At 37.9% G+C, this 12372-nt stretch overlaps 1 protein-coding gene across 1 annotated transcript in view; it reads right to left on the bottom strand.

Moving 5' to 3' along the window:
* Positions 1-12372, bottom strand: part of GFPT2 (glutamine-fructose-6-phosphate transaminase 2) — a 28957-nt gene that overhangs the window by 2951 nt on the left and 13634 nt on the right. The window contains exons 9-17 of the mRNA XM_058169750.1: positions 12023-12140; positions 11178-11341; positions 9003-9098; positions 8788-8885; positions 7254-7374; positions 6503-6660; positions 5622-5736; positions 3900-4027; positions 3243-3410 (exon numbers count right to left, since the gene is read on the bottom strand). Of these exons, the coding sequence (XP_058025733.1) occupies positions 3243-3410; positions 3900-4027; positions 5622-5736; positions 6503-6660; positions 7254-7374; positions 8788-8885; positions 9003-9098; positions 11178-11341; positions 12023-12140 (1166 nt within the window). The remainder of the gene's footprint in view (positions 1-3242; positions 3411-3899; positions 4028-5621; positions 5737-6502; positions 6661-7253; positions 7375-8787; positions 8886-9002; positions 9099-11177; positions 11342-12022; positions 12141-12372) is intronic.

The following is a 12372-nucleotide window of genomic DNA, read 5'->3' as shown; positions in this document are numbered from 1 at the left end:
ATAAATAAATGTAGCAAGAACATTAATAAAACAACACTGAAAATACCATTGCATTTAAATTAAATACATATAGGTATTGATTATTTTGGCTTCAATCTAAAATGCAACAATCTAAATGCTTTAGTATCATTACTAGTAAATGTTACAGCTGCAGTAAACCTGGTATAATATTACATGTAGTCCACATGCTACGACAGGAATCTGGGCTTGGATTGCCATCACTAGGTGATGCAATTGTAAAGTGCAATGTTGACTGCATCGATTAGTGATAGCAATCCTGACAGCCTGAATCGCCATCATAACTTCAAGATGTGAAGATGTGTGGGTCATTAATCAGAAGTGGCAAGATCCTCAGGTAAGGAGCTTGGGGTGCCACATTGGAATGGGGAAGGACGTGGAAGGTTTGGGAGGCCTCATGCAAATCAAGGAAGGCCAGGGAGACCTTAGAAGGCCCAGTGGAGGCCTCACAAGAGCCAAGAGGAAGATGGGTGTGCAGGCTGAAGCAATTTACCAGAATGACTTGAGACTTTTCCTCCAGGTTCCACATTTACTTTGTGGGAAGCTGGCAGGAAAAGTCCCAAATGGCAGTCACATGATCTTGGGATGTCATAATTTTGAGCTGGACATCCTAGTACCTGGATTGCAATTACTTGATTGTGGGGGTGCTACAACAGCTGAAACTTCAGACACTGCTTGTACATCCATTTTTTTCAGTGCTGCCATAACTTTGAACAGTCATTGAATGAATGGACATAAGCCAAGGAGTGTATTAGTATTATTACTATTTTAACAAACAGGAAACATACTTTTTTTTTAAATGACTTTTTTGTCTTCACTTGCCCCCAAATTCTCAGCAAATTAAAAGCATGTATCTATCAAATATGGCAAATTAAAACTATGTATAATGGACAATATAAAAAATATATTGTTTGAGATCCAATGCAATTTGATCATAACAATGCCTAAAAAGGGTTTTTTTGGGGGAGGGGACGGAACAGGGGGAATAGAAAAGTGAAGAGAGATATTGCATGCTCAATTTATCTAAAACTAGAACATGGAGAGAAAAGAGAATTCCTAGTAAACGCCACAAAAGCAAGAAATGCACTGCTACTGAAAGAGCAAAAAAGGAGAACTACAACATTCAAGAAATGCAACATTTCACTTTTCCTAAGAAGAATAAGTAAATTTAATGGTGGAGAGGTAGTGACTGAGATCATCTTAACTTATAATTCTATGGATAATGTACATCAAATTTTCCCCATTTTCTCTTATAATGTTGCTAATTTGAAATCACTCATTCAGAAAAGGTAAAATTCTCACTCAATTGGCTATTATATGAAATGACAAAATATGACAGCTAGGTTACTTGACATCAAAAAGGGATTGTATCCAATATCTATGAATTATATTAATTATTAAAAGCAGTTTTAATAAAAACAATTTCATTGTGTCCACTATCAGAAGCATACCAGTCAAGGAAACAAGAAAAACTTTTTGTCTAGTTCCAAACTCTGTAACTCCATTGTGAAGAGAGATCAAAGTAGCTTCACTTCAGTTCTCTTGTTTCTTTTTTTTTTTAATTTGAATTTATATCCCGCCCTTCTCCAAAGACTCAGGGCGGCTTACACTATGTTAAGCAATAGTCTTCATCCATTTGTATATTATACAAAGTCAACTTATTGCCCCCAACAATCTGGGTCCTCATTTTACCTACCTTATAAAGGATGGAAGGCTGAGTCAACCTTGGGCCTGGTGGGACTTGAACTTGCAGTAATTGCAAGCAGCTGTGTTAATAACAGACAGACTTAATCTGCTGAGCCACCAGAGGCTCTTTGACAGCTATTGACTTACAACCATGACTGTTAGGATACCCTTAAATGATAAAATCTGCTTTGAGTAAAATTCTGTTCTTCGTAAGTTCATGGAAATATCTACATAGTTCTTTGCAACAATATACAAGTAGTTTGCTATAGGCTTTTTGAGAATATTTTTTTCAACTTTTTTGATTTAGCCAATAGCACCGAAATCCCCAGATTCTAGCTAATTAAATTTGGATGACTGAAACAATAACAAAGAAAAGGGTTTTTCCCCTCTAATGGGGTAGTTTATCTTGTTTTTATATTACAAAAGAATGATAAAGAGAATAATTAAGTATTTTATACTTCTGTTATAAAAACATAAATAGAAAATGTTATCCTAGAAAAGCATAACATAGGAAGCATAACATAGGAATACACTGCTAGCAATCTCCTTACTAGTTAGAACTGATTAGCATTTGAAGATTTTAGGGATTTAAGAGGCAATAATATGTCTTCATCAAAAGGTAGTTTTTACAAAATTGTCTGTTTTCTCCCACTCTTACCTATAAGCTCTAAGCAGTTTACCAAACTCTGAAGAATCCATTTCAGCTGAAAATTACACATTCCCAGTGATCTTCCAGGTCATAATAGTATGACATAATTATACAGTTCTTAATATAGGATTATTATTTTGGAGGAAACCAGAGGAAATTGCGGGGACCGGCTGCACATGCATTTAAATATTTTCGGGGAGGGCTTATTTTAGTGCATGTGCTCAAAAGCCCGATTGGGCTTATTATTAGGGGTTGTCTTATTTTAGGGGAAACAAGGTATATGAGGATTTTTTGTATACTATCAGAAGTTTACAATGTTTATAGTTATGCAATGTTTAATCTCCCCAGTTGCCAGTTATATATATATATAGTTCAGGCCTTCAGTAATACATTTTATTTAAAATATAAAGTCTTTTCTGAGAACTAAGAAGATTTACAGTGTAGTACTGTTTGATCAAAGTATTAAGGTCTGTAATGCTTCATTTGTCAAATAATCTTTCAAATTTCAAACAATGAGCTTTGTTTCAGTCTATAGATATTCCCTGATGATCTTGTTCATGTTAGTTTAATATTATTTTGGTCTTTGCTTAGTGCAACTTCTCATCTAACACACTTTACAAGTCTCAGTAGACTTCTTAAGAATTCTAGAATTCCTTCTTAATCATTAATTATATAACGTCTTAATAATTCTAGAATTATTCTTTTGACATCTGTGACAGGCGAGCAAAAGCATTCCTGTTTAGACAGGCTTTTGACCCTGCATGTTATTACTGCTGAAATATGATATATAAATAATATATTTCATTAATATATATTCTTTATTGTATTTTATTATTGCAACAAATGTACAGATTAATCATAAAGATGAAATGCAAATTACAGTGTTTACCTGTCGGGCAGTGACCTGCTGTAAAGCATTCTGGCACTTGGAAAAGCAGGGATCCTTCATAATTATCATAATAACAGGCATTTGTTTATCTATCAGAGCCAGTGGTCCGTGCTTCAGTTCTCCAGCCAGGATGCCTTCAGAATGCATATATGTGATCTCTTTGATTTTCTGCAAAGCAAATGAAAGAAAATCATGAAGGACAAAATAAAAATGCATTATGTTGCTGATAACAATTAAAACACAGATAAATAACACCAAAGTCAGTACCCCAAATTTGCATGCCCAAATTTTAATTAGTGATCATTGCTGTGATATGCAATTTTTGGAATTGCCTAGGTACTGTACATTCTAATACTTAAATGAAAGCTAACATCAAATATGTGCTGAATCTAAGATGAAGAATCCCAAGTAATAACCATCCATTAAAACATTAATCATGTATCCTTTCAGTACACTTCAGTTTAAGGAACAGGCATTGCAAAGCATCAATAGTGTTGTATAATTTGGGCTTTGTAGATGTATAGGTGAACAAATATTTCCTGATCTGAAAGACGTATAAATCTTTTTACTTTCTCCAAAGCACTATTTACCAATATGTTTTACATATAGCTATAAGTTAGTTGTACTTTTGAAAAACTCAAAGTTAAGGATTCATACCAGTGCCCCTTCCAAGCAAGTGGCATAATTATATCCACGACCCATAACCAAAAGTGATCGTTGTTTATATAGTTCAAGTGCCAGATCATGTATTTTCTCATCCAAAGACAGTACTTCTTTAATCATTTCTGCCAACAAATTAAAACTGAGAATTACTTTCATTCTTGCAATACTATCACATTTCAAAATTTAAAATTGCAAATTTAGATAGACTACATCAATTAATTTATTTGCTTTATTTATTTATTTATTTATTTATTTATTTATTATTCGAATTTATATACCGCCCTATCTCCCAAAGGACTCAGGGCGGTTCACAGGCATATAAAACATCAATATCAATATACAAATTAAAATAATCCTTAAAAAACTTATTCTAGCGCCTGAATTAATTAAAAATAGAAATATAAATATAAAATATAAATATTTAAAATCAATTTAAAACCCCTCTAAATTTAAAAATCTAAGCCAGTCCTGCACAGATGAATAAATGTGTCTTGAGCTCGCGACGGAAGGTTCGAAGGTCAGGAAGTTGACGGAGTCCTGGGGGGAGTTCGTTCCAGAGGGTGGGAGCCCTCAGAGAAGGCCCTTCCCCTGGGCGCCGCCAAACGACACTGCCTAGCTGACGGCACCCTGAGGAGTCCCTCTCTGTGAGAGCGCACGGGTCGGTGAGAGGTATCTGGTCGCAGTAGGCGGTCCCGTAGATAACCCGGCCCTATGCCATGGAGCGCTTTAAAGGTGGTCACCAAAACCTTGAAGCGCACCCGGAAGGCCACAGGTAGCCAGTGCAGCCTGCGCAGGATGGGTGTTATCACGGGAGCCACGAGGGCTCCTCTATCACCCGCAGCCGCATTCTGAACTAACTGCAGCCTCCGGATGCCCTTCAAGGGAAGCCCCATGTAGAGAGCGTTGCAGTAATCCAGGCGAGACGTCACAAGGGCGTGAGTGACCGTGCATAGGGCCTCCCGGTCCAGAAAGGGGCGCAACTGGCGCACCAGGCGAACCTGGTAGAACGCTCTCCTGGAGACGGCCGTCAAATGATCTTCTAGAGACAGCCGTTCATCCAGGAGGACGCCTAAGTTGCGCACCCTCTCCATCGGGGCCAATGACTCGCCACCGATGGTCAGCCGCGGATTTAGCTGACTGTACCGGGATGCCGGCATCCACAGCCACTCTGTCTTGGAGGGATTGAGCTTGAGCCTGTTTCTCCCCATCCAGACCCGTACGGCCTCCAGGCACCGGGACAGCACTTCGATAGCTTCGTTGGGGTGGTATTTACAGTATAAAACATATTATTTTACCCTTTAATAGCACCTAATATCTGTTCATGAAATTTTACAGTGGTACAAGTTTCAACAATTGTTTATCCTGAACAGTTTTTAACCTTCACTAAAGACGAGAGAGAGAGAGAGAGAGGGAGGGAGGGAGAGGTTGAGGGAGAGATTTTAATTTAAAAAGCAGAGGTCTTAGCTTAGTGTACATCTGCAAAATTGCCCATCTATTAACAATATGTCACCTTCAAAGCATGATTCTATTTTATAAGAGTGAAGTCCAGTTTTGTTCTCTTACCTCTTTCTCAACAGAGAAATTAAAATGCAAGCAAATAATAAGAAACCTATAATGGAAGACCTTTCAAAATCACAAAACTGAAAATTGATTTACAAGTTTATGACAATATTTTTTCCTTTTCACAATAAACTTTAATTCCCCATATGGACATACCAGGTAATGACTTTAAACTACTTATGATCTCCTGTCTTCTTTTTTGCAAGGATATCCTGTCTTCCGACATCATCAGACCGAACAGTACGAGAGAAATAAACTGGCTGGTATAAGCCTGAAGATTAAAAAAAATTCCTTTATTTGCTTGAATAGTGTATGATCCTAAGACTATCTATTAGCATCTGCTTTGGTGAAACAAGATAGACCAAGTACAGCACATGTCTGTGGATATCAGATTCTGGCTTAGTTACTCATATCCATAGGTAAAGCTGCAAAAGGGATGCTTTGAAATCCTGTATAGTCTCTATAGTATAGATCCGTGATGGCGAACCTATGGCACGTGTACCGAAAATGGCGCACAGAGCCATGTCTTCAGGACCGCAAGCTGTTGCCCGTTGCTCTTCTGGATTCCGGCATACCAGGCAGCTGGTCTTCCTGTGCCCAGGAGCACTGAAAAACCGGAAGACCAGCTGCCCAGTGCGCATGCTAGGAAGATGATCTTCCGGTTTCTGGTGCACACATGCGCACTAGCCAGCTGGTCTTCGTGCGTGCATACGTGCCAGAAACTGGGAGACCAGGCAGCCAGTGTGCTTGCCAGAAACTGGAAGATCATCTTCCTGGCGCACACACGCGCACCGAGCAGCTGCTCTTCCAGTTTCTGGCACACACATATGTGCCCCAGTTTCAGCACTTGATGCCGAAAAGGTTCACCAACACTGGTATAGATAGTATTAGTATAGATAGTATTGACAATTTCTTGCAACACAATGCTTTCTTAACAAGGAAGATATTTTATTGCTGCTCCAGGCAATACCAAGGCTATGATTTGGTCCAAATGAGAAGAAGGTCAATTACAAAAAAAAAGAAAGAAAGAAACTTACCTTTGTACTTGCAACACCAATTTCAGGTCCTGCATTGATATGTACACCACAATCCGTATCCCTGGATATTGAACTTCCCACAGTGTTTGTAATGCCAACAGTCAAAGCTCGACGATTCTTACAATACCGTAAAGCCATCAAGGTATCAGCTGTTTCTCCTTTAATATATTTCGAGAATGACATTATTATTTAGATTAGACTGGCGGTCGAAGTTAGAATGCTCTGATCTGCTCTATTCATCATGATACTGAACAACTTTTCTGTTTTGTGAACTTGCCAAAGTTTTATGTTTCTTGTTTTGGCTGTTTTAAATAGGAAGTGAGAATTATCCGCAAAATCTTTAAAAATGACTGCCATCTATCTGTTTAGCTTTAATAGGAGATAAAATATCATAGAGTATTCCTCAGGTCAGAAAAAGATTAGTGTTTTAGAGTGCAAAATCAAATCTTAAATTGGCCCCAGAAATAGGAGTAATATTTTCTTTAAAATACAGACATAGGGAAACTTAATTTTGGAAAGCTTACATTTCAAAACTGCCAGATGCAGTTTCTGAGACACTCAGTAGAAAACCCTTTATACCAATAATAAAAATCAATGTGAATTATAGTAGCAAGATCTTTCTCTTGTAACATAAATACAATTAAAAGCCTGCAATCAGGAATCTTGGTATAAATTAAGGTAATAATATATGCCAAGAAGCACATTTGTCAAATTCCCAATATTTCCCAAATTAAAATGTTAGGCAATTTACCTGACTGACTGATAAAAAAGCACACATCATCTCGAAATACAGGGGTATTTCTATCCAGAAAATCACTAGCCAGTTCCACCATGACAGGTAGCTCAGTCAGTTCTTCCAATACTTGTCGTGTCTGAATAAACATAAAAAAACAATACTTTAATTCTTTTGTGACATCATGTCAGATTAGCATATTAATCAAGTGAAGCAATTTTTTTTTTTAAATTTACATTTATATCCCGCCCTTCTCCGAAGACTCAGGGCGACTTACAGTGTGTAAAGCAATAGTCTCATTCTATTTGTATATTTACAAAGTCAACTTATTGCACCCCCAACAATCTGGGTCCTCATTTTACCTACCTTATAAAGGATGGAAGGCTGAGTCAACCTTGGACTTGGTGGGACTAGAACCTGCAGTAATTGCAGGCAGCTGTGTTTTAATAACAGGCTTCTTACAGCCTGAGCCACACCGTGGCCCTTTAAAACTGAAAATTAATCAGTTTTGTAGGAATAATGCAAATTATTGCTTTAATTCACACTAAAATGTTCATGGTGAAACAGACTTCAGCCCAGGTTGGCAAACAAGTGAATTAGGCCTTTGTACACTCTGCTTATTTATTCAACTATATGCTGAATATATTCCTTGGGTTAGGACAAAAATTTGAGCTATTAGTCAAGAAATATAACACAGACTAGCATTTGACAGAACAGCCTTGAAGACATTACATGCCTTATACACTGTAAGCCGCCCTGAGTCTTCGGAGAAGGGCGGGGTATAAATGTAAAAAAAAAAAAAAAATTACATAACCAGGATGTGGCTGTAACTACAAAGATCAGAATCATGCAGGTTTGTAACAGTTTGTGTTACAATATTGTGGGAGCAATATTTACACTTTGAAGAAGCAGGATGGTAAGAGTTTCAACACTTTTGAACTCTAATGGTGGGAGAAGACTCCTGAAAATACCACGGGTAGGCAAGAAAACAAGCAAAAGGCTAATCAAATCAAGCCAGAGTTTTCACTCAAGACACAAATTGCCAGGTTCAAATTATCGTATTTGTGGCACGTTATGCAAAGACATACTTCTCTGGAGAACTTTACAATGAGGGTTCCTTGGTGTTTTCTGAGCTTGGTTATTCTCTTGCAGGTTTTTTCATTACCCAAACTTCAGTGCTAGACTAGCACTGATGATGTTACCCAGTTTAGGTGATGAACATCTTCAAGAAAACAACCAAGCTCAGAGCTACTGAACCCTGAGCTACAAATATTCTCTTTTATGAAGTTTACAATGCTGGAAAAAATGGAATGAAAGAGAAAGAGGATAACAAGTAACAGGTGGATGGATTCTATTACACTGGTGTTATAATTATGTACTATTGGAAAATCTGAAGGGCCAAACTGGAATCAATCCCAATCAAAGAGATTCATAGTTCTTTGATTAATACCACTCCAAAAGTGTGCTCTTTAAAACATAGAAAACTCCTATAAACATACTATGAAGAAATTTATAACATATGTTTTCATATGTTGAAATATTTTAAACTTACAGCCACAGCAGCATGATAACTGGTTCCACATCCAATAATTATTAATCGACGGCATCTTCTGATTTCTTTCAAGTGATCTTTCAAGCCACCTAAAAGAACTATAATTTCCACAAAACAGAAATGATATGAAGACGTTAATTCTGGGCAAGTTCCTACCAGACATTAATAACATAATTAGTAACATAAAGGGAGATTAGAATTTTCCTCGCATTTACCTTTGTTGGTTTCAAAGTTCACTCGTCCTCTCATAGTATTGAAAACAGATTCTGGTTGTTCAAATATTTCCTTCTGCATGAAAGCACTGAAATTCCCTGTTGTTTTCATTTGAATAAAAATGGTCTATTAATGTTTCTATTTAATCAAGGATGGTATTTACAGCAAAATAACTTGGGACAGAATGGCAGTTTCAGTCACAAGCCAAATTGCTTACACTTGGTTAAAGGAATGCCTATTTCCATATCATGTGACCATGATGAGAGTCCTCCCAGGGCCCTTTTTGGCTGTTACATTATCAAAGTATGTACTTCCAAGGATTAGATTTGTACTAACATTTAATTTTCAGGACTAAAAGAGTTTTTTTCATTAATAGTGGGATCTGTACATCAGATAAAGAAGATTGAAAACCTTTTTTAAAGCATACTCAACTTACAACCTTATTAGAGCCTGGAATTTCCATTATATATCATGACAGTGTAAATCAAAATACCCATGTGACCAACCCCATTTTATGATATATATTTTGTGGCAGTCATAAATGCCAGTTTACAGCAAAAAAAAAAGAGAGACATAAATCATGGCTTTAGAAATCATATAAATCATATGACTGTGGGAGTTGCTGAACAACTAAAATACAATCATTCTGCAATGGGGGCGGGTCTGTTGGAACTTCAAATTTAGATCATAAGTACCTTTTGGAGGATTTGTTGTCATTTCACTGCAGATTCACTGACTGATGATAAGTCAAGGACTATCTATACCACTACCTCATTTTATGGCACTTCAGAATGATATTGTTTATATTTAGACATGAGCTTGTATGCATAAAAAAGGCCTGATAAAATACTGTACAGCCATTTTTTTAGTTTTATAATAGCAATACATAGACTATATTGCTATTCCTATAAATCTCCAATGCCAGATAGGTAGAATATAAAAGGTTCCAATGTTTATTTGTTTATATTTATATACTATTCAACCCCAACAGATTCCAGATGGTATACAGAAGCTGTTGTGGACTGTCAGCCACCAGCACCTTCAGGAGCAGAATCAGATGAGGAGGCGGTGTGGGAGTCAGGGCCAGCATCAAGGCAATCCGAGAGTTCCGAGGGGGAAGAAGGAATGGAGCTGTCACAGATAGAGACAGAGGCGGAGCCTGGACCACCCATTAGCCCTGATGGAGAGTCAACAGCCCTCAGATCTGGAAGTGGCTGATGAGGAAGAGGAAGAACAGCTTGGCCCAGTGCCTGACACATGGATGCACAGAAGGCAGAGAAGAGGGGAGCAGTGGAAAAATATGGGCTGGTCTTTGGGACGGAAGAGCCACCGCTGCTAGTGAAACCCCACCCTAGCTTTGGGGAGGGGGCGGAGATGAATATGTGTGGCAGACAACTATTCATCTCCCTGCCAGACAGACTTGTTAGCCTGCTGTGAGAACGAGAGACTTTTTGCTGGGGCTGCTGATGCTCCTAATAAAGGAAACATTTAGTTAACTACAGAAGGTTTGTCATGTTTGGGAGCCGGGTCAGAACAGAAGCCTTAAATAACTTTACAACTGATATTAACACGAAATAGTACCTAGATCAGGGGTGTCAAATTCCCAGCCCATGGGCCAGATGTGTCACCCTCTGGCCATGCCTACACCCAGTTTAGCGAAGGGGAAAAAAGTTGCAATATGTCATGTGACACCACCATGACAACGCAAGTTTGACACTCCTGACCTAGATGGTCTTCCAAAACAACTCCCTATTGAAGACTGTCCCTGAAAAAATAATCTTTCAAGCCCTTCCAAAAATGGGAAGGGCAGGGGCAAAGTGTATTTCCAGAAGCAGTGAATTCTATTGTTGGGGATATCTCCCAAAAGTCCACCCTTCTAACTTCTCACACCCTCATGTAAATGAAATCCTGAACAGATCTGTTCTAGGTTGCTCTAGACAGGCTGGACAGAATTATGTTGTAGATGCAAGATGTTAACTTATTATTATTTACAGTATTTGTTACATTTATTTGCCATCTATTTCGCCGTGAGGCTATCAGACTATATAGGTCATAACTAGCACTTTCAATACTTTTCCCCAATCAGTACCTTCTTTTTTTTGGTGGCTAAGTCTGCATCTGAACTCACACGGGAAAATATTAAGTTGATACTAGGAAAGCTGTTCTGCTGGGCTTACCCTTCATGATCTGCTGCAGCTCCATTTTCAAAGTTTGAATGGCTCGAGATGGGTCATCAGTAGCAGCACGTTTTAGCCGATGAATGGAAAGCTTTCCATCAGCCACTGCTGCAATGTCATCATCTTCCAGAAAAATAACTCTGTTGGTATGTTCAATTATGGCACTGCCCCATTAAAAAAAAAAACCAGGTAAGGTGTGAACTTTCAAGTAAAACAAAGCTTTTGTTCTATGGGTGTACATAAGAGCTATAAATAACCAGAAGCATGAATTATGCATGTCAGGTCATAGATCATCCACACAATCTAAATAATCTGGAATCTGCATACAGCTATGAGGAACAGTTTACATTCTTCGATATTATGATATTATTGACATTTCCTACATCCCAAACTATAGTATATATGACCACGCTGAACATACTTTTATGAATTACCATTTAGATTTAGAACCAAAGGCTAATTCTCCTTGTATATGAGCCAGGAGCAGTTCACCAGTTTTTCCAGAATTATTTTGAATCATTGGCTAACTAAGAATCAGGATCTAGGGCCATACAAAGCAACTTTAAAAGGTGCTTGATGAACTCAGTTGGTTTGAGTTAAGGACCCCTCCTCAAACACTCTCATCACCCAGAAGAGTGAATATGGCTGCTCTGTAGGTTTTCTCTAGTTCTCTGCATTTGCAGCCATGGATGGGGCATTCTTTGAAAATGTCAACAGAGTAGCTGGGGAAAATTGCTGAAGCAGCTGAGTTCAGCCTCACAGAATTTGCGGCAATTTCATTGTTTCACTTGGGCTCACGTGCTTTGCACAATCCTACTAAAGCTACACATCATTATGTCTGTTACCTTGCATCTGAAGCAAAGAAAAATTCAACCGCTTTATCACCCACAGCATGAAGGCAGGTTGAACTGTCCAGTCTTTTCATTTGAGTTTTGCATATGTTCTTTACATTTTCTATATTACCTATCAATGAAAAAGCATGCACATGTAACATCTTTAAATCAGCAGTAAGTACCCAAATTCATCAGAGTTGAAATCAAATCATTGAACTTCATGAATTATACCAGAATCATTACTACCTCATTAAAAATTACTATGAAAAATGGGACAAGAATGGTATGCATACACACCATTTTAATTTCAATACATAAATATAAAATTGGCAGAATTTTGAAATAAGGGTTTATTTAATATA

Source organism: Ahaetulla prasina, chromosome 2 (assembly GCF_028640845.1).
Source record: "Ahaetulla prasina isolate Xishuangbanna chromosome 2, ASM2864084v1, whole genome shotgun sequence".
Classification (NCBI taxonomy): domain Eukaryota; kingdom Metazoa; phylum Chordata; class Lepidosauria; order Squamata; family Colubridae; genus Ahaetulla; species Ahaetulla prasina.
The sequence above is the reverse complement of the archived record's forward strand: the minus strand, read 5'-3'. Positions and strand labels throughout refer to the sequence as shown.